Source organism: Hibiscus syriacus, unplaced genomic scaffold (assembly GCF_006381635.1).
Source record: "Hibiscus syriacus cultivar Baekdansim isolate YM2019G1 unplaced genomic scaffold, ASM638163v2 tig00001095_pilon, whole genome shotgun sequence".
Lineage (NCBI taxonomy): Eukaryota > Viridiplantae > Streptophyta > Magnoliopsida > Malvales > Malvaceae > Hibiscus > Hibiscus syriacus.
Genome location: NW_024061842.1, coordinates 172,170 through 195,002, shown reverse-complemented (window position 1 = coordinate 195,002; position 22,833 = coordinate 172,170). Strand labels below are relative to the sequence as shown.

The 22,833-nt window shown below is 33.2% G+C and overlaps 2 protein-coding genes and 1 pseudogene across 2 annotated transcripts; 1 reads left to right on the top strand and 2 right to left on the bottom strand.

Annotated features, from left to right (window-relative positions):
• Positions 1-291: 291 nt before the first annotated feature.
• LOC120119839 (high mobility group B protein 7-like) lies at positions 292-1,772 on the top strand. The gene is made up of 8 exons (XM_039139641.1): positions 292-509; positions 637-719; positions 818-869; positions 953-1,060; positions 1,153-1,210; positions 1,297-1,341; positions 1,436-1,530; positions 1,639-1,772. Exons 1-7 carry the CDS (start codon positions 391-393, stop codon positions 1,475-1,477), a joined length of 507 nt encoding a protein of 168 aa, XP_038995572.1. The 5' UTR covers positions 292-390; the 3' UTR covers positions 1,478-1,530; positions 1,639-1,772.
• Positions 1,773-3,719: 1,947 nt separating this feature from the next.
• On the bottom strand, positions 3,720-5,925 carry LOC120119828 (sugar transport protein 10-like). The gene is made up of 3 exons (XM_039139632.1): positions 5,391-5,925; positions 4,669-5,298; positions 3,720-4,382 (listed from the first exon to the last, which is right to left on the bottom strand). Exons 1-3 carry the CDS (start codon positions 5,847-5,849, stop codon positions 3,921-3,923), a joined length of 1,551 nt encoding a protein of 516 aa, XP_038995563.1. The 5' UTR covers positions 5,850-5,925; the 3' UTR covers positions 3,720-3,920.
• A 3,353-nt stretch (positions 5,926-9,278) lies between these two features.
• Positions 9,279-21,511, bottom strand: LOC120119689 (annotated as a pseudogene).
• Positions 21,512-22,833: the final 1,322 nt, after the last annotated feature.

Genomic DNA, 22,833 nt, shown 5'->3' with positions numbered 1-22,833 from the left:
TACCGAGGTTTAACTCTTGGACCAAAGTCTTTTTAAGGTTGCCTCTACGGTTTCACGAGAGAGGGTGAGCGTTCGATTTGAAAAAGCTGAAAATCGTACGGTGGTGACGAAGCCAACTCATGAATCCAAGTGTAAAAACCAATTCATTCAAAATTTATAACCAAACGGTCCCTCCAACTCTAAAAATCAAAATGTTAGGGAAATGAAAAAAAGGCGGTGGCGCCAAATAACTAAACCAGAATTATTAATTCCCTCCTTATTTTTCTTTTTCTTCTGCTATTAATTGTTTCTCTCTCCAAAAACTCATCGCTTCAACGATTCATTTCCTCTTCGAAGAAGGAACCTTCTCTTTTCATTGTTTTCTCAGTGTTACAGTGAAGAACAAAGAAGATGGCAGGGGGATCTAAATCCAATCCACCAAAGCCTAGGAAGAGAGTCGACGCTGCTTCAGCCGACGATCCTACCGCCTCTCTTGTCCGCGCCAAAGTTGGAAGTGCTTTTGCCAAATGGTAATCTCATTCACCTTCAAACTAGGCTTTTGTTTCGATTTCCTTTCTGGGTTTTTGCATTCATTTTAATTTTTTTTATAGATTTGTTGTTGATTTTCGTTTTTGGTTCTAAATTTTGAATTTGCAGTGACGAATGTAACAAAACTGTACCTGTGGCCCTTATCAGTATGCATAGCTGCAGCCTTGAAGCTAAAATCAAAATGAACTTGGGTTAGTCACTTAGTCTCCCAGTTTCATTCACATTGTTGAAGTTGGTAATGGGTTTTGGGCGTTTTCCTTATAGTTTGTACTTTATTTTCCTAATTTAGAGGCTCAAGTTATTGAGAAGCCCGCTGAAGCCAAGAAGAAGCCTGTAGAAAGGTATTGTTTTTTAACTTTCATCTTGCTTTCTAGAGGCTCCATCTCATGTTTTGATGTACTTATGTTTCTGATAATGTTAACAGGAAGAAACCTTCAGCAACAGAGCCCAATCCTAAGAAGTTGAAGAAGTTGAAAAAGGGCAAAGATCCCAATGCCCCCAAACGTCCTCCTACTGCATTCTTTTTGTTCATGTAATGACTCTGTTTACTGCTTCTTTTTCTTTGGGTTAATTCCATGAACAGTGCCTTTTCAATTTGGCTGATATCCAGTTATTTCTTTTCAGGGATGACTTTAGGAAATCTTATAAGGAAGCGAATCCAGATGCAAAGGGTGTTACAGGGGTACTCATTTCTCACTTGCTCGGAATAGTTTTCATTATTGTTTTTCCCCCAGATTGTTTGTTGAACGTTTCATTAATGATATTTAGGTTGCAAAGGAAGGTGGTGAGAAATGGAAATCCATGTCTGATGAGGTGAGTTGTTATTCAATTATTTTAATTACAACTTGTTTATTAAATAGAAATGGGTGTCTTGATGAATTATGATAATGGATTCTGATATTTTCAGGAAAGAAGTGTTACATTGATAAAGCTGCTGAGCTCAAGGTAGAGTATGAGAAGGTGTTGGAGGAGGCTAAAAACAACGACAATCAAAACGTGGAAGTAAGGCTTGATAATCTTTCACTTCCAGAAATTGATAGTCCATTGATCATCCCTTACGCATCTGTTGTGAACGTATTCTGAACATTTCACTTAAATTTTTTTGGTCAGGAGGAAGGAGAGTCTCCTGAGAAGGAAATCCCTGCAGCATTGGAAGATGAAGTATTAGACGATTATTAGTCAGTGGCATGTTTTGTAGTTCCTTGAGCCCCTCAAGAAACTATTGTTCTTGTGGTTTGGGGTATTGTAAAGTTTTGGATTTCTTAACGAGGCAATGGATTCTATTAGGTTTCTAAATTTGTTCTCTCTTTTCCATTGAAGTTGTTTTGTCATCTTTGATATGAGAATTTTGAAAGAGTAAAAAGCTCATGACTTGGTAGAATGAATGACATCAAAATTAGATATTTGATGGGTGCCCTTTAAAGTTTTCTTGTTTTTGAACTGCTCGTGCAATTCGGTGATAAAAGCTGACCCTTGAATTATTGCACTAACCCCTCACCTGTTAGTAGGTGGAGCTATATTATGTGTGATGGATTTGAACGATTAAGCAATTAGGTTATGGCCATGACAATAAATTATGTAAATCGGACAAAATGTACAGGACCCTTCAATTAGTTATGTAAATAGAACAAAATGTACAGAGAATTAAAGTGAAACTGAAATCTATAATCCGCATCAATGTGATATATAGAAACTGAGCTTGATACTACGGATAAAAGAGGTAAATATGTCCGGCAAACATGAAGGTCAGTGGGATCTGTCCACATACTTTTTTCACCGTTTGGCCCTTAACTTGTGGGAATAATGGAAGGTATGGGATTGAACTGGAGGCTCGGCCTGAAGTATTGTTGCCTCTTATATTAAGCAACATGAAGCTCAAAGCCTGATTGAGTTTGTGGCATTGTGCTAGAAATGAGATTATCTTCTCATCCTCTATTGGAAAGACCTAGATTGAAAATTTTCCTCATGAGCATAGACAGTTGCGTCATTCAAGATAAAACCATGAAGGGCGGCTCTACCTGCCGCCTCTGATCAATCTGCTGATGCTGGTTAAATTTAGCTATTGCCAACCTAGAATGGAACAAAAAACCTTGAAAGCCCTTGCAGTGAGTTCCTTCAACCTCAGAATAATTAAACAATGAATAACGAATTATAGAAACCTTTATCCAAAAAGCCCCCATATTTTTGTGGTCGAGTGCCAGTCTTTTAAACTGTAGGTCTGCAGTTCGATACTGTATGGAGGCAATTTTTCTTTATCTAATTTTATTTTGGGTAAACTATCTTTTTAGTTACTTATCTGTTACTTTGTTTATGTTTTGATTATACAGTTATTATTTTTTTTCTTCAAAATCATATGTAATGTTATATTTTATTTCTAGTTTTGTCACTCATTAAAATTTAATGATGATATTAACATAACATTTTTATCATAATTTTTAATTTTTATGCCAACTTATACAATGTAAAATTCTTTAATTTTACATTGATTTAAGACCGTTGATGAGTGGAGATAGATGATTGTGATTGACTCCTTAATTTTTTTCCCAGTGAATATCTTCTCATTTCCTACTTTTAGTCTCAGCCATCTATTTTCACTTATCTAACGGTTTTAAATCTGTGTAAAACTAAAATAATTTTACATTGTGTAATAGGATCTTATATATATATATATATATATATATATATATTAATACTTTTATAATTTAAATAATTATTTTATAAAATTTAAAAATATAATAAATAAAATTATAAAATTGATGTAACTACATATATATTTTTTGTATAACAATCGATATCCGACCTATTGATAGCAACACACATATTTTGCAGACATATCTATTTGAACCCAAATTTTAAAAAAGAACAACATTTTCTTTTATCACTACGACGAATCAATTGATTTTATGTCATTGCATAAAAATATTTAAGTATTCCAGAAAATAATAAATTTACATATGTAATCTTCATTTTAGATTTTAACGACAACGTTAGTTATATTAATTTGAATATTTATCAAATTAAGTTTCTATTTTATTAAATTTTCATATTAACTATTTATTAGATCTCTTCTAACTTTAAAATTAGATAATTTGATAAAAGATAAAATTATAAATATTTAAAAATTAATTTAATATTTATTTTATTCAAAAAGATAACCATTCTTAATAAATAGGTTAATTTTAAATAAAGAATTTCTTTTAAGATTTTTTCTTTCATTTATTAATATTTCCAAATAGGCACAACTTTTTTTTTGCATAATGTCAGTTTGCTATATCAAGTCTTTTCATTTATAAACCGATCCCCCCCGGATCATATAATCATATCAACAACGTTTTGAACTCCTAAACGCTAATAATTCGTTAATCCCATGGGAGCCAGTTGTTGCAGCTTTCTCAAACATCTCTTATTTCATCACTGCGGCGCATTCCAATGGCGGCTTCATCTTTCACGTACTTTCCCCAGAACCAGTGTTGCTTCCACACTTCGTTCATCTCTTCGATATGGACGTTCTTTGTCTCAGGCACCAGGCAGAAGACGAAGGCCGTCATGATTACGACGAAACTCCCAAAGAAGAAGAATAGTCCGAACTTCATGTGACACAGCATGGTGAGGAAAACTTGACCGATGATGAAGGTGAAGATCATGTTTACCGCCACGTTTATGGCTTGTCCGGCTGATCGGATTTCCAATGGACAGATCTCACTCGGAACCAACCATCCCAATGGTCCCCAAGACCATGCAAATGCGGCAACGTAAGCGCAGATGAAGAACAACAACATGTTGGCATCACCTTTTGCTAGGGTTCCTTCACCGTTGAGCCCGAACTTGATCGCAATCGTTACTCCCACGGCAACCTACACAGATTTATGAAGTTGAGGAGTTCGTGTGATTCAAATTTGATAAAAAAGAAACAAAGATAAACTGAAAAAAATGAGAAAATCATGTAAAATTGAGAGATTAAATGTAAAAATAAAAAAAAATTATTAAAAAGTATTCTACAATAATTTAAGAGCATGAGATTTAAATTTGATAAAAAATAACTTAAAATCGAAGAAAAATTAAAAGTTAATTGATTTTTTAAAGTTAAGTGAATTCTGCCCACCTCTATTTTTTGACGAGCTTAAATGATGGTTAAAGTACCTGAAAGACAAACATTTGCATGCCACCTTCGAGGAACAAGACCCTTCGTCCGAACCTATCGACTGAATAGATGGAAACGATGGTGGCAACAACGTTGACAGTGCCGGTGATGACTGCGGACATTAGCGAGGCGTCATCGCCGAATCCCAAGGTCTTGAAGAGAACGGGTGCGTAGAACATGATGACGTTGATTCCGGTGAGCTGCTGGAAGAATGGGATGAGGATGCAGAGGAGAAGTTGAGGCCTGTATCTTGGTTGGAGGATGTTCTTCCATGGGTTATTCACCTTCTTGGAGGCTTCGGTGGCGTCGACCAAGTCTTGAAACTCGGCATCGACGTGTTGTGTGCCCCGGATTTTCTGCAACATTTGCCTTGCCTTTTCGGTTTGGCCTCTCTCGAGGATTGAGTTCGGAGTGTCCGGTAGCACGAATGATCCGATCGTCAACACTACCGCCGGAACAACCGCAAGGCCTAGAGAAAGCCTCCATCCCCATCCGCCTTCGATCTTAGAAGTGCCGTAGTTAATAAGGCCTGCTGCTAGAATTCCAAGTGTGATGGCCATTTGAAAACCAATGTTCAAAGCTCCCCTGATGTTTGCAGGTGCCATTTCTGATAAGTACACCGGAACAGACTGTATTGCATACCATGGAGAAATCAATATTTAGAAATTTGGATTAGAATTACACGAAGCATTAGGAAGCAAGAATTGTTAATACAATGTACCTGATTAGCAAATCCGACGCCGACACCAAGCAACAAACGGCCAATGATCAGGACTTCAATGTTCATGGCAACGGCGTTCAAGATGGCACCATGGAGAAAAGCAACGCCACCAACAAACATGGAGATTTTCCGGCCGAAGGTCCTCGTAACGACCGACGCGACGAAGGAAGCAATCAAAGCAGCAAGGTAAAGGGAAGATGTGAACAAAGTAAGCAACTGGCTATCGAATTTGCAGTACTCGCTCTCCTTCCCGGCCTCATGACTCTGCTGTTCCAAAACACTCGGGAAGAATTTCTTCAAGAACGGCTCCATCGATGTGACACCACCGGAGATTCCGACGTCATAACCGAAGAGAAGACCACCACTGGCAGCAATGAGGCAAGTGCAGATGACGAAGGCGGTGACACGGCCTTCGTAGGCGACCACCTTGCCTGCAACAACATGTCCTCCGCCTGCCATTGCTCGATCAATCCACAACCTCAAACTCCGTCGGGGGTGGCCTTAAATTATTCTATGGAGTTAAATAAAACAGAGAAATAGCATAGAGTAGAGAAGGGAGATAGTTTTAAACTGGGTTTACTGGTGATTTATGAAGGATTTGTTTGAGGAAATTTCAATGCACTCCTGCATGTATCACCAGTTGTAGGAGATGAATAAAACTCTCCCACTACTCCCATGCTTCTGCTTCATCTACATTGCCTTTATATTTATACATTCTCTACCATCCTACAAACTTGTTCATTTCTAACTGTTTTGCTGCAAAAATAGCTGATTTTCATTCTTTTAAGGAAACCCTAATTTCCTGATCCACAAATTTATCCTACCAATATCAACGCTTCGACCTTATAATATGTAATCTCTAAAAATGTATTAATTCAGTTTTAAAATTTCAATCTATATAATTTTTCTCATTCAATTGAAGTATTATCTAAAATTGAATTAATTAAATTGTATATTATATATTTAAATATGTTAAAAATACGAATTTAATATACTTTGAAAATAGAAAGATAGTGGAATGAATACTAGTTTTAAATATTCATATCCGAATTCATTGTGAACAAAACAAATTCATGAATATCTAAATTTGAATTCTCTATCGATTAAAGTATAATGTATTTGAATAACAAATATTATATGATTAACATTAGTATTTACGGTAAACATATTATAATTTGAATATATGAATTTGTAAAAAAATACATTAAATATTTATTAACATCTAAATCTACATTACCATTGACATCCTTCAAAATGAGATTATATTAACACACAAGTTATTTTAGCTCATGCAAATTCTGTGTTGAGAATTTTTGAAGATATATAGTCAACATAACGCAGATTATATCTCTTTGTTTCACATCCACAATTCTAAGTATTATTATAACTTTTACAAAGTAGAAATTGTAATTACATAACAAATCTCCTAAAAAGTACATCTGTTTTAAATTCCATAATTTCTAAATTTAAAATTAAAGATCAATTCGAACTTAGTTTCTAATGTCATCCATAGATTACATGTAATTTTCGAGGCTTTTGCAGCCTTAGATAATGGCATATGCATATTTGATAAGCAAGGATCCATTTTTTCCCCAATTGAGATGGAGGCTTAGGGATGGGCATGGGTCGGATTTCTGGTCCACCCGACCCGACCCGAGAACAATGACTTCACCCGAAATCTGACCCGACCCGCATAATATATACCCTTCACCTGACCTAAAATAATAATAAATTATTATTTTTATTCAATAAAAACAGTAATTTAATTAAAAATAATAATATATAGAGGGATATTATTATAATTATTCCTAAATATATAAGGTAAAATTATATTTTTTCGGGTCGGATATTTTCACCTAAACATGAATCCGACCCGACCCAAATACCACCTTTAAAAAAATTTGACACGACCCGACCCGACCCCGAATTAAAAAACCCCGACCTGATCGGGTTCAGGTCCCATGCCCATCCCTAGGAGGCTCATGGGGGCAGCTAGAGAATCTAAACTACCAGGATAAGAAAATGACCAAAGAACTTAAACTCATAACAGTTCGAGAACTTAATTTAATATTAGTTTAAGATGATTTTAACTTAAAAAGTTAACAAATTTATAATATTTTAAATTGTAACAAAAAAATCACATTACGAAGAATCTAGAACTTATAACAAAAAATATTACGAAGAAAGTAACATTTTCGATTACAACAAAAGATATTATAAAAAAAATATTTTCAATAATCGAAAATGTTTCCCTGTCTGACCTAAAAAAATACACTTTTAATAAGATTTTCGATTACAACTGATTTATGCCGTTTTTCAACCTTATATTAACTTCCCATAAAGCTTGTGTTTTGTTGGCTGTATGCCGGAACGACCACCAAATGGTCCTGCAAGAAAACGAATTATCTGCTTGCATTGTTTGCATGATCTATTCTCAACAATAATCCAACTGCTTTATATGCAGGGAAAGCTAATAATATTCTTCATTTGCTAAAACACACACTGACCAAGTAAAGCCATATTACACCCTCCAATCTTTTCATTGCCATTTTTCCAAATAAAATACAACATAAATACGTGGTGAAATCATCAAAAAGAGCTGCAAAAAAACAGGTTGTGCTTTGCCTGTATAGTTTATCAAAACACAACCTTGACATTTCCACCTCGGCCGAGAGAACAAAAGGCAATCAAGATTTAGGGGTACTTATACAGAAACAAAAGCAGTTGCCAACTTGCCATGTTACACATCTTACTAGATGCTGCAGATAAAGCCGCCCATGTTCAGAGAAACAAGTCCAAAATGTTTGCCCACTTTAAATGTGTGTGTAAATTTCAGCTAAGATGTCAGAATAAGGTTGCAACTCATTTGACTCTGTGAGCAAGCTTAATCATGAATCAAGAAATGCAAGAACTATACGAGCTAAATTTAATCTAGGATCAGCATGCAAATCTCAGAAATTCAAACGAGGACCAAAAAATAGGGGATCAAACAAATGAAGCAGAATCATAAAGAAATAAATTAAGGAACATATCTTATAGTATTTCAAGTACACAGAAATTACTATTGTTAACTTGTTATATAAGAAAGCTCCAAAACCAAGAATAGAACAGTGTACTAAGGTTACGTATGTTTCATATATAACATTTTTTTTGTATTTTCCGTTATTTAGTTTACATAAAATAGATTGATTAATATAATTCATTTCCTTGATCAACATAATTCTCATATGATATTCTATAAAATGCTTTACCGTTTTTATTTTAAAGCATAAACACTCAAAACATTCTTTTGACCGTATGTTTTTGTTTGAGTTTCTTTCTTTCCTCTTTTTCTTGCTCTAACCATAATGTCTCTAAATCTCTTCATTTCCTTCCCTATTCTCTCAATATTTTTGTAACTCTTCAATTTCTTCATCTAATCTTTGATTCCGCTTCAAATATTCCCTAATTTGCTTCAAATCTTCGTATTTTAAGTAAATGTACCAGTTTTTTATTTTATTTTATGATGCACTAACTTATATCGGTGTAAATGAATATTTTACTTTTTTTGACTAGAAAAGAACTTACGCCTATATAAATAATTTAATATTTTTTTATTATAAATGATATTGATTACATTATTGTACTATTTTTGAAAACAAAATATTAAGTTTTTTATAATAAATAATATTATTTATTATATTTATTATTTATAAGGAATAATTTTTGGAGGATTTACCACGAAAATTGATTTTAACCGTATCGTTCAAATGCTAATTTTTTTTATAAATTATTTTCTAGAAAATGTAAATAATTTTTTAAAAATTATTTTTCAGAAATTATTTTCAGTGAAACAAACAAAGCCTAATATTCAAAAATCAAAGAACAGAAAAAAGCATATGAAGGAACTCACTTTGCTTTTACATCCAAGTTATTCACAGCCTCACACAGTGCATGTACAATCATTTTCTTCACCTGTTACAAGCGGCAGAGATAAAGAAGCAACATTCAAAAAATTAAGAAACTCAAGTAATTGTAAATACAAGATTAAAAAGCACAAAGTATAGAACTTTTTATGACATGCTAAACTCCTAACTCTATGTTTAACATTCAACCTTACTCAAACTCAGATAAACACAATGGATGAAATAAAATGAATCAAGTCCAATGTAAGCAACAAATATTGCAGATGATAAAAAAACCAGGCAGAAGCCAATTCATTAATGGAAACAGTTTGCCAGGTTAGGAAATGTCTTGTAATTCAGAGCATGTTGAGCTGCAGTGATTTGGTTCTGCCATCATTCATTGATCATTGGGGAAGGCAACTAATGTTTGCTCGCATAACTTAAGTGGCAATGATCCATGATCATGTTAGGGATATATACAAAGTTACAAACTGGACAAGGTATAAATATAATATTCAAATATCAGCTAGAAAACTGAAGGTCTCTGAAGGGCAAGATACCAGTAAAGCCATTTGCCCTCCTGCTAGAGGGGCTAACAGAAATCAAAGAGAAATTATATCTTCAACTTTTCCATACTGAGGAACTATGGAACATACTTCCAATTTCTCCTCTTTTGTCCTATGTTCATGAGGAAGTACACGGAATTCTTCAGTCAAGCGAACACACTCGCCAACATTTTCAGGTGAAACAAAATCAAGAGCAACCTTTATGCATGACTGTCATAAACAAAATTAGGCCATGTCCAGTAGTCTTCTTTAAATACCTTAGAATTCTATGAACTGCATCAAGATGTTCATCATTAGTATCACATATGTTGGCTTACAATGCTGAATGAGAAAGTTATATATGGTCGTGTAAGCGACAAATAGATCAATTTTCCTACCAGCCTTTGGCACTTTTCTTTGTTGACGGGATTGCCCATCAAATCTTTCTTTAACTTCAAACCGGCTTCCATAGGTGAATCCGCTAGCTTGCATACCATCATTCCCGTTTCTAAAGGTAAGTCAATGATATATTTTCTTTGATTAATAACAATACCAACTTCAGATCATGCCAACTCTGAAGACACTAAATTTTTATCCAGGTTTTATTATTTTTATTATTATTATAATAATAATTATAATTATTTTATTATTATTATTATTAAATAATTTTATTTATTTACAGGCCCAAATATTAAATCCCAAGGCCCAATTACAAGACCCAAATGTGTAACCCTAATATCAATTAAGGTTTACATCCCAACCGCCGATGCCTCAACTATCCAGCTGCTGCCGACGCCTCAAACGCCAAGTGACCCAACCAGCAGCTGTCGACTCTTTGCTGCCAAGACACCACCATCGCCGAAGTCTCTGGAACCGCCACGAAGCCACACACGTCGCTGCTCTAGGGGTGAGTCACCACCATAGTTTGGTGACTAACCAAAGCTTCCCCCTTTGGACTGGTCCTAACCGAACACTGTGGTGGCTATAAAAGCCACCACCGAACCTGCAAGTAAAGGAGGGAGAGAAAGGAAGAACGGAGACACACAGCAACCAACCGAGAGCAAAAAAAACACATACAGAAACGAGAGAAATAGAAAGACGAAATACAATCCAAACAGCTAAAACAACAAATAAATGAGGGAAAGGAGTCTTACCGTCGTTGGAGCTTTCACTTGCCACCAGAGAAACGAAAAGTCGAAGGTAATAATTGTAGATCTAAGACGTACGGTGGGGTTTTAGGTTAAAATAACCTTGGAACGGGGTTTAGGATAAACGGGACTATAATTTGGGGTATTTTGGTATTTTTCCGACCACTATGAATGGTGACCGGCAGCGACGATCGCCACCGGAGCACGGTGGCCGACGGCTGCCGGAACTCCCTCCGGCTAGATGAATTTAGAGAGAGGGCAGAGGTTTTTTTTCATCTCTCTCACTTAGAGAGATGAAAAAGAAGAAAATGAATTAAATGACCCAAGAGGGTCGGTTTAAAGGGTTTAAATACCCTCATCAAAACGACGTAGTTTTGGTGAGGGATCTGGATGTAATTTTGCGCATGGTAAATCATGTTCCTAGTGCTCTGAATTTGTAATCTTTATAATTTAGTCACTGAAATCATTTTATGATCATTTAAATTCGGTCTTTTAATTTTATGTACTTTATAATTTAGTCACTACCATACTTTTATAATATTTAGGATAAATACTCATTTTAATAAATTATATTTTAGTCCCGTAGTATTATTAAGGTAAAATTACACTGTTAATTATTATATTTCATAAAATTTTAAATTAAAGCCTTTAGGTTTTATATTTTACATTTTAATCACTAATTTTCATTTTTGACCCTGAATTTTAATATTTTGCAATTTTATATTATTGTTTTTAATTCCTTTTATTTTTATCATTATTATATTATATTAATAATAAAATATCGTATAGTATTAATGTTATTTTTCTCCTATATTTTAAATATAGTATTATATTTATTTATTTTTTATGTTTTATTCACCAATATTTATATGAAATACAATATTATAATTTTATAATTTGATTAGATAACAATATTTATTTTTAATACTAAGAAAAGGGCATCTTAAAGCAACTAGATATCATATTCTGATATATTAAAAATAAACAAATATCTTGGTTATAAATATATATATATTTGTTTTGTTTTTATTATTTTTAAGAAAAATTATTATATTCTTCTAAATATTTATTTATTTTTAATATCAAAGAAAATGACAGTCTTAAAGCAACTAGATGTCCTATTCTAGTATTTTAAAAATAAATAAATATCTTATTTATAAAACAAAAAACACATATTTTATTTAAATTATTTTCTTAGGAAAATTATTATTTTTAATATTTATTTATTTTTCAAATATTAAGAAAAGATAGTCTTAAAACAACAAGATGTCATTTTCTGATGTTTTAAATAAATAAATATTTTATTTATCATTTATAAAAATTATTTTTCCTTATTATCCATTGAATGTAACATGATCATAAATTAAATATATCTTTGAATTCTTAAATTTCCAATAATAGAGACAATTTATAATTAATAAGTATCAATTTTGGGCGTTATAGGGGTGCTAATCATTCCCTAAACATAACCAACCACGAATCTTTTTTTACTAAAATTTTTTGGTTATACGCAGACCAATTTATCTTTTAAATTATGTTTTCTTAAAAACTATTTTAAAAGATTGTTTTTAGGTATTTGACCTACCTAGCCCAAAAAGGTCAATGACGACTCCCAAAACATTTTTTAAATCAAAATCATTTATTTATTCATTTATTTTTCCCGCCAAGTAAAAAAAAATTTGTGTCCGGACGGAAACCGGTTACGACAACCTCGATTCCTAAGAATTATTTAAGGCTTCCAAGATCCTTAATATGAAATTCACTAGCCAATTGTTTCTTCACTTCTTTGATTTCAACCATATCATTTCTGGTAATAACAATGTCATCTACATAAACAATTAAGATGACTCTCTTTCCACCCAGTTTTATTTTGACAAACAATGAGTGGTATGTTTGACATTGTTTATAAGCATTCTTAATAACAACCTTGGTGAATTGCTCAAACTAGTCCCTTGGGGACTGTTTAAAGCCATACAATGATTTTTTTCAACTAGCACATCTTTTTGTCACTCACTTCTTTTTCCAATCCTGAAGGAACTTGCATATAAACCTCTTTTTCCAATTTCTCATCCAAGAATGCATTTTTTTAATGTTCAATTGATGTAATTTCCAGCTTTTATTAACTGCTGATGTAATTTTCATCCTTTATTAATTGCCAAAAACAACAATACTCTTGTTGAATTTAGCTTCACCACTGATGCAAATGTTTTCTAGTAATCTATCGCATAAGATTTGTGTAATTCCTTTAGTTACCAACTTTGTCTTGAATCTCTCCACACTCCCATCATCATTGTATTTTACAGTAAAAACCCACTTGCAGCCAGGGCCGGCCCCCATAAAAGTTTTATTTTTCAAAGAATGGTTTCACAGTTAGGTAGGGCCCCATAAATTTATTAATTTTTTTCTTGAATTAAATGCAATAAACTTTAATTATTATAATTTTTTTGGGAAATCTAATAGACGTTAATTTTTTTTCAATTTTTATTAACCATTTTTAAATTTTACCTTTTTTAATTTAAAATAAAAAACGTTAGTTATTGTACGAATAACCGTTCATTTCATTTTAAAAATTTATTATAACTGTTCATTTCTTTGCAGAATTCGATTTGATTATAAATTTTTTGGAAATTTATTATAACTGTTCATTTTTTTTCAATTTTTATTAACAATTTTTTAATTTTACCTTTTCAAATTTAAAAACAAAATCATTAGTTAAAGATTTTTGAAACTTGTTTTGGATTTTTAATTGATTTTATAAGGTTGAAGTCACTGGATGATAATAAATTAAGAGAATGTTGTAACAATTTTAAGATTGTCTTTTCTCATAATAATTTATCGGATGTTGATGAAGTTGGATTTTTTTTTCCTGAAATGAAAATGTTTTTCTAAGTTAAAGATTATTTTTTTTTCTCATAAGTTAGAGATTATTTTTTTCCTCATAATAAATTAAGAGAAGCTTTTGTAAGTTGAAATTGTTGAAAAATTACTTGAAGTTAACAATGTTATAAGAAAGATTGAATGAGCTAGCTATGTTATGTAATGAAAAAAAATATGTTGGAAAATATTGATGTTGACACTACGATTTTGTATCAAAAAATGCTCGAAGACAATGTTTTCTATAAATTTTCGTGTGCTTTAATATTTTTGTTTTTACATTTTTTAGATGATAATTAATTACTATTTGTTTATTTTAATAAAAAATTAATATCAATTTTATACTATATATTTTTTTATAATTTTTTAAAATTAAGAGCTCAATTCTTTTATTTCGCCCCGGGACAAAAAAAATAGCCAGGGCCGCTCAACTATGTTTCAAGTCTTGTTATTTTTAAATGCATCAATTTCCTCCTTTGACAGCTTTTCTCCACCTAGGAACCTCCTCAACTGTTTTTGGAATATAAACACTTTTCACCTTTGTAGTAAATACTTAGAGATAAAGATTCAATTTGTCATATGCAATAAACCATTACATTGATTATATCAGACCCGTTTTTGAGATTTTGGTAGTCTAAGGACAAACATGAAAACTAGGCCTTTAATAACAAGTACTGAAAAAATTGAATTGTAAGAGTAAGAAAAAAAATAATATACTTGTAAATCGTATTTTTTTTATTACGCTTAACAAACTATCTAATAAGTACATTAAATTTCAAATAGAAAACATCAATAAATTTTATTAAACACCTAACTACTCACACAAAACAAACATGATCATCTTTTAATAAAATAATTATTATATTAAAATTGAAAAAATAATTAAAAAAATTCCATGTAAGTGTCTCCATTAATTAACAGTGGATGGAAAAAACAAAAATAAAATGTAACATATCAATGATTTTGAAAAAAATAATAATTGGATGACAAATAGAAATAAAGTAAACAAATGAGTGACCAAATAGGTAATTCACCTTTTTTAAAATTATATATGGACTAAATTTTGGGCCTGGGCAGATGCCTCTCCTGCCCAGGCTCAGCTACGGGCCTGGTTTATACATTTCCTCGCACCTTTCCTTTGAGCAATAGGCAAATTAGTAGTTTCACTAAAAGAAACATAATTTACCAAATGATCCGTTACCATCAAAACTCTTAGTAGTAGGAATCAGGTCAAATTCTAGGCAAATTTCAGGCTAAAGAATGGTCTCAGGAATGAGCTTTTTCCACCTTTTGTAGACACAGAGTGCTTTTCTCTCGAGCTGTGGGATTTTGGGGCTTTAAGGAGTTTTTAAGTGGACGGAAACATAGCTGTAAAATGGATGAAGGTGCAGGTGAGGGAAGCTGTAATATATGTGCTGGTTCGGGTGCAACAGGTGAAAAAGTTGTAATGCTGGTTCAAGTGAAGGAGCAGCAGGTGACATAGGTTGTTACATCGGTGAAGGAAGATGCTTAACATTATCAAGAAACTACGGATAAGACTTGAGAGTAATATTAAACTACTAAGAGATAAATACAAAAAATGAACTTTAATCTTCAAATAATAAACTACACGTCCAAAACCTACAAGGATTCCTTTTTATATTTGATGTTGCCAAGGCTCGATCCCTGATCAGTAGAACTAAGAGTCTAACACCACCAACAAACCACATGGCTGTTATCAGCACCAAGGGTTCCTAATCGAGACAAGTGCTCAAATGAGCATACGCCATCACAGAATAGAGTAACGTGAAGAAGAAGGAACCACTTCAGAATTTTTATTGTTTAAATTTACAAGCTGCATCTTTAGACAATTGATTTTAGGATGATGATCCGGAGTAGAACTTATTTCCTTCTTAAAACTGCAAAAGCATATACTAAATATATCTAGTTCAGTAATACTATAGTTCATATTGATCAAGAGAAGTTCACGGGCCTTCCAAGCTTGTAATATATCTAGTTCGGTAATATTTACTTCATATCTAAAGCCTAGGTTTCAGAAGAATTTCACATGCCTTTCATAATATATCGAGTTCATAACTTCATATTGATCAAGAGATTAGCTACACAAGCAAAATGATACTGATGTTGAAAACACCAGAGATACATATCTCTTTCAAGCAAAAGCATTGCAGAAAATACAACTTGTGTTACCTTAGTGTTCCGCACTTGATGAGGACAACCTGCAGGTATGAAAACAGCTTCCCCAAGTTTCTGAACAAAGGTCCATGATTCAATTCCTGTGTGACAGCATTTCACATAACCATAACCAAAGACTGAAGTTTTCTATCACTGGTCCAGTAATATTTATCATACATTTTAACATACCATATTCCTTCTTAAGCTTTGCTTTATGCTCCATAGTCAGAAAGGACTGGTCATGTATAGGGTGAAAAACCTGTATCACCAAGAGAGTAAATTGTATAATATAAATAACTCATCAGGGGCAAAGAAAAATCAACTGCCTATAATGCAGAAAAATTTATAGAATATAAATGATCTAGTAATAAACAGTCTAAAATAAACAGCCTCTCCATAAAATCCCATTAAATTCTGCTTTTAACCCAGCTCAATGCTCAGCACATGAGATGCAGGACTTACTAATTCTCCAAGTCTAAGAATTAATTGCCTAAAATAATTAATGCATGGAAGTTTATAGCATATAAATATACTAATAACAATAAGTGTAAATTTAATGGACCTCTCTGCAAATCCCTAATTTCTCCAAAGTGTAACTGACGTGGCTTTATATTCAATGGCATTTCTAGTAGACAAACACTAAGTAAAGATCCATTTCTTTCATTGTTTTCAAGGAACCATAATAGGTGCATCTTAAATAGCAAATGTTATTCATCTTTTCGCCACAGCTTTAAGTTGAGTGAATTTTAATAAAATAATGAAAGAATGCATGAGGCTCATTTAGTAGGTCCACTCGATAGAATGTATCGCAGCTTCCTTACAATATATTATATTCAATAAAACGAAAATGTTTCAAGCACGATATATAATGTAGAAAAGGTACCTGTGATACTGGGCGACAATGAACATATCTAAACTCCCTAAAATGCCTTTTAAGGTAATCCTGCAGCTTAGGAACATCTTGTCTACGAAATATGTCCCAGTCAGCACCTCCCTCAACAGCTTCCTCCTCTTCAATCTTATTTGCAGAAGTTTCAGATGATCTGCCATTATCCCGGGATTCTTCAACTATTTTTATCTTCCCACTCACTTCCATTTCAAATTCCCTCACCAAATTATTGCCACTCTGACTAGAACAACCATCTTGACCTTGTTCAACGATAACTTCACCTTCTTGAAAACCAACTTTATCACTAGACTGCTTGTTGCAGGAAGAAAAGTCTGAAGACCCATCACTAGGCTTATTCTGTTTATCCTTTGAACTTATTCCATAAAGTTCCCACTGGTCCTGCTCATGGTGCCTTTGTTTTGACTTGGTCATGCAAGCCAGTTGTTTTTCCGTAAGCTTCACCTCAGCAATGCGTGTTAAAACATTCACCTAAACAGAAATTCCAATACAAATAAATATGCATTAGGAACTAGCTAATGAAAAAATTATTAAAGTTTCTGATATTTGCAGCACTGGCAACAGAAGTTCATTTTCCCACATCTCATGAAGACAGATGCAAAAAAAAAATGTCGCACCTGATCTCCTGAAGCAAATGCAGAAACAATAAAACTAAAGCATCCAAACCCAAATACTTATTTTTTTACCCGTACGCAATTAATTCATCTGACACTTGAGTTATAATTTATAATATCCAAAAGTTTACCTACTAGTTTTTGCATTCAACTTCATCAATGCCATGCCCTTACAACCCACAAGGCCACAACCAACACCACGGCAAAGACAAACAAAGGCCACACATCATGTGAAGAAAAAGGAAAAGGGAAAACGTAAGGAGCAATGCAAATGCATAAACAACTAGAATAAATGCAGAATCATTGTTAGAAGAAGATATGACTGTTCGGATTATGTCCTTGAAAGGCATAGAAGGAACTGGAATTGTTCCAGAAAAAAGCATCAAGGATGAACAAGGACAGTACATAATCAAACCACAATAACTGAAAGAACAATCTGTAATTCAAAGATATAAGGTTTCCATTTTGAATACCTTTTGCTTACTTGGGACCATGAAAATAAACCAAAAGACACCTATGTACCGAAAGATAGCATTCAAAAACAACTGGTATGATCTATTTTATCTGTCCAACTTTACAATAATTCCACAAACACTAGCTTTATTGCTCAACGTGACTTATAAAATTCTGGTATAAATGTGCATATATAGATACTTGTACAGGAACAGGAACAGGCACGAAGTCACTAGTTTAACACCCAACATAAATTTGATTTTGCCCACGATTATACATATATATCAATTACACATAAAAAAGGAAGGCACAAAAAGAACGTCCCCACCAACTACACAAGCTAATTAACATTCTTTACTCTAGCCAGATAAATAATCAACTATTTATTAGCATTAAATTGTCAATAAAAGTAAAGGAGAAAAATAAGAGCATACTGCATCAGACATATCACAATGTAGCCTGGTTACAGAGTCACCACGTCCCAGCTCTTGAGCAACTCCATATGCAATATATGACTTTGGCCCCATATCCGTCGTTAGAGAACCCTTTGGCAACTTGGTAGCAACATTAAGAAACCCACTTTTAGGATGAGTGTATTCTTTAAAAGGCAAACAACAAGGAAACTCAACATGATGACGTGGAAGGAGCTTCTCAAATTCACTAGATGGAGTCCAATCTTTTAACTTCAGTATCTTCGGCCATAGTTCTCCATGAAAACAACCATCTTTGTACCCTTTAAAGAATTGGTGAATGTTGACTTCTACCTACATTTCACCAACAGAGCTGATTATAGAACCAAGTAATTGAAAAAAGATAAGCATACTTTGCTAGTTCACTACATAAGCTAAAAAAATTAAAGGAAGACAAGATACTAAAATGACCATGATAATATAAAAGTAACAAAACATAAACATGGACATATTTTCCATTCTCCCTGCTTCAAGTTATAAAAGAGATTGAAACGTGAACATGTTTGTATTCTACAGGATACCAAACTCTAAAAGATTGGAAGTCATAAGGAAAACAAATTATTTCTCAAACATAATGGGAGCAAAACATTTTATAATAAAATGTCACTTGACAGAATCATGTTTAGCATCATATGCTAATAATAAGAACTGGCATAGTTGATATCCTGACCTCAGACCAATCCAAGCAATCAAGTGCCTTAACTTCCAACTGTTGTTCAAAATTAGTATTCGTAATTTGACGAAAAGCACGCCACATAACCATTGGCTCCCAGCTCAAGCCAGATGCATTCTCAAGTACATTGCTGACAATAACAGGTTCACCATTAGCCCAATGCCTTTGGAAATGTTCCAACTCTCCTCTCTGAATATCTTTAGCTTCTGGACATTATAAATAGTTGTCAGTGGTATCTACACGAGAAGCTGTTTTCCTTTATTTGCAATGTTAAATTCACCCATTGAACTGTAACAAGGGCATTGTTGGTTAGAAAATTGGAGACCAAGATGAAGATTGAGATCTTTGGCTATTTCCTCGGCCTTTTCTGTTAACTGAACAAGAGCATGTTCTGTAAATATACACCTTAGCTCCAAAAGGAGACTACCACACACACCCATCTCCTTCGAGGGGCAAGGAATGCTACCATTTTCATTTGCCTTCCACTCAGAGGTTGCAGCATTCTTTTCTTAGGAGTTCCTTTCCTCATGCAATTTATCTGGGCGATTCAACACTTTGTCTTTAGAAAGGTTTCCGCGCAAGTAATCAGGACCCTTATCCTCATATGCTATAAATACTTCCTTTTGTCCACCCTGCAAATATCCCTCAAGTATCCCACAGCAACACGTAAGGCACAGATCATAGTTACATTCAGGACATCTTCTATGAAAGTCGACAATCGAAGTTCTGCAGTTATTACTGCAAAAACATATATTGGAATCAGGAACTTGAATAATATGAATTTCAACAAAATGAACCCCCCATTTAATTTCACAATCATAACAATAAAATTAGTACCCACCAATATACACGTTCATCATTGCGACAAACTGCCTGCATAAGCTGTATTTGTTCTGGGAGCACCCCTACTCATCCAGGAAATATGTTAAAAATGAATTATTATTTATTTGCAAAAAAAAAAACATATAACAATGTAATATCATGCCACATGCATGCTAAGATAACAAGAAGTTTATGGTGTTGGTTGCTGGTTCAGTTTCCTGATAGTAAGGGATCAAGAAATAACATTTTGAGAAATGAGGGTGGTGCAGATGATTCTTAATAAACGAACCAGGTCCAGTATACTGCACAAGTTAAGGTGAAAACTGATACTGTAATTAAAAGATTTTCAAATAAAGCTCTGATTTACTAAAGACGGGAGAATAGGTTTAATAGGGTTCAACTGCCATAAAGATGCCTAAGTGGTATATCTCTAAAAAACAAGAATGGAAAAAAAAAATGAGCTTCACATGTCAAAAAGAAACCAACTCATAAAGCTTGTCATCATAACAACAAATTCTGTCAGCATAGCATCTGGAATTTTCTTTTTCAAGTTTCTTCCCTGTAAGAAAACATAAATAGTGAGTTCCAAATAAAACAAAGATCTATGTTCAGTTTCTAGATCAACAAGAGAAGCAGAATTTCTGCATTAATTTTAGGGTGCATTCCTTAACAGAATGAATATCATTAAAAATGACCTTCAACATTAAAGTGCTAACAATCATGCCCCACGTGAGACCCTATTCAGATTGAGGAGAATATAACAAAATTTGCACAGAAGCATGTTCACATGGAGATGCACATACCTTGAATTTTTGCCTCAATGCTCACTTCTTTCATTTGTTCTTGAATAATGTGCTTAATGTATGGAAGAAGTGTCTGAAGCAAGTATCTAGAGTACGTAATTTCTTCATCGTGACTGAAATTCAAATTTATACTTTTTTCCAAACTCTATAACTCATCAAGTACACAATGTCATAAATCACGTAAGAGATTATATGTGCTATCATGCATCAAAAGGAGAAGCAGAGCCATGAAGTTCAGTACTCACTTTAACAGGGCCACTCGTGCGCATGCATGCCTTGCAATTGCAATTATCCCGACAAACTGGGCAGGCATCAGCGATTTCTTCCTCAAACATCTAGGGATACCTTCCCAGAAAAACAAATATATGGTGAGTTAGATGGGAAACATCAAGATATTCACATATTTGTAATTGCAATTGGAGAGAAAAATACCAAAAGTGTGGGTAATTCACTAATTTGTAATTGCATGCAATACCAAACAGAAGCAAAGCATGTACATTATGGTAGAAACCAATACCGATAAATAAGAGTCAAAAACATATATTGCTAACAACGTGAAAATACTAAATAGCTCAGGGAAAGCAGTAGCTTCTATGGGAAGAGTAGACATAGTTAACACTCCAATATGAATACCAATTGGTTAAGCAGGGGATGCAATATCGTTTCCGTTTGCAAAGCTTGCATCTCACAACCCTGCCTTTATCATTCCTCTGGCACTGATGACACATTGACGATTCTCCTTCACCCCCCTGCTGAAAGGAAAAAAAAAATCAAACACATTCCGTCTAATTTTGATTATTCTATTATTCTTTCCTAAAATCATCACTAACGTTATGCTTTTATTTTCTTTTGATTATTTATCGTTAAAAATTTAACACAATTATTGTCGTAATATTTTTTTTTTCAATAATGATATGACATTCTTTTTATGATAATATGTTAATATTATTGTTAATTTTTTTACGGCGGATAATCAAAATGAAACCAAATGTAACGTTATTGATAATTTTGAAACATTTATATCCTTTGTACTGAAAATTAGTGGGAAGTCCATTAATGAAATCTAAATTTTATTCAAATAATTACTTATTTTTATTAATTATGTCTATCTTAAACAAAAAATTTATATGATTAATATATATATATATATATATATTTATCTATCCTAAAATATATATTTCTAAATTTGTTATCACTGTTGAAAATATTATATAATGAACAATTCTATGATTAAGGTTCGGCTGTGGTGAGATCAATCGATTGATATAAATTACATAAACAAATTTTCTTATGTTTCTGTTTTCATTTAAATTTTTACAGTAGATCATTTAATACCAACCGACTTGCATATAATCTCACACAACTACATTGACAAAATGCACAGATATATTATTATTATTTTTAATAATTTGATTTTTATTACCCAAAAGAAAGAGCAGTGTTACCTGTTACAAATGTTACAAGCTACCGAGTATCACCAAATTATCATCAACCCCTACTAACAACCTAAGCAACAAGCCAATTCAAAAAAACAACTTAACCAAAGACAAACAAAAGAAAATGCAAAACAACAAACAACAAAATAAGGAAGCCCTGCCAATAACTTCCCATGGATCAACAACCCTTAGGCCCCTCACATCTGTAGATGAGCAACCAAACAAGCACACATCAATTCAACAGCAAACAACAAATTAACCAATGTTTCAATCCAGACAAAGTTGAACATTAACCCTATCTGATTTATTTATGCTACAACCATGTAGCTTAGCACTAATAGACCTTCTGATACCTTCAAAAATTTCTTCTTATACTACCCGAGAGCAGCCTCTAAAATGCCTGGAGTTACGTTCTTCCTAGACAAAATACAAAAGACAAATCCAAGCTAACTTCAAAATACAAACAAGCAAGGATTTTCCCTTGAAGTTGGCTACTGCCCAAGCCAAGGCATCATTCCAACACAGTATCCTGTAAGGAATTCTATAGGCCTGCATAACCTTACTCCAGATCCCCCCTGTAAAAGCATAATCATTAAACAAATGGTTTATGCTTTCTAACCCAACACTACAAAGATCACA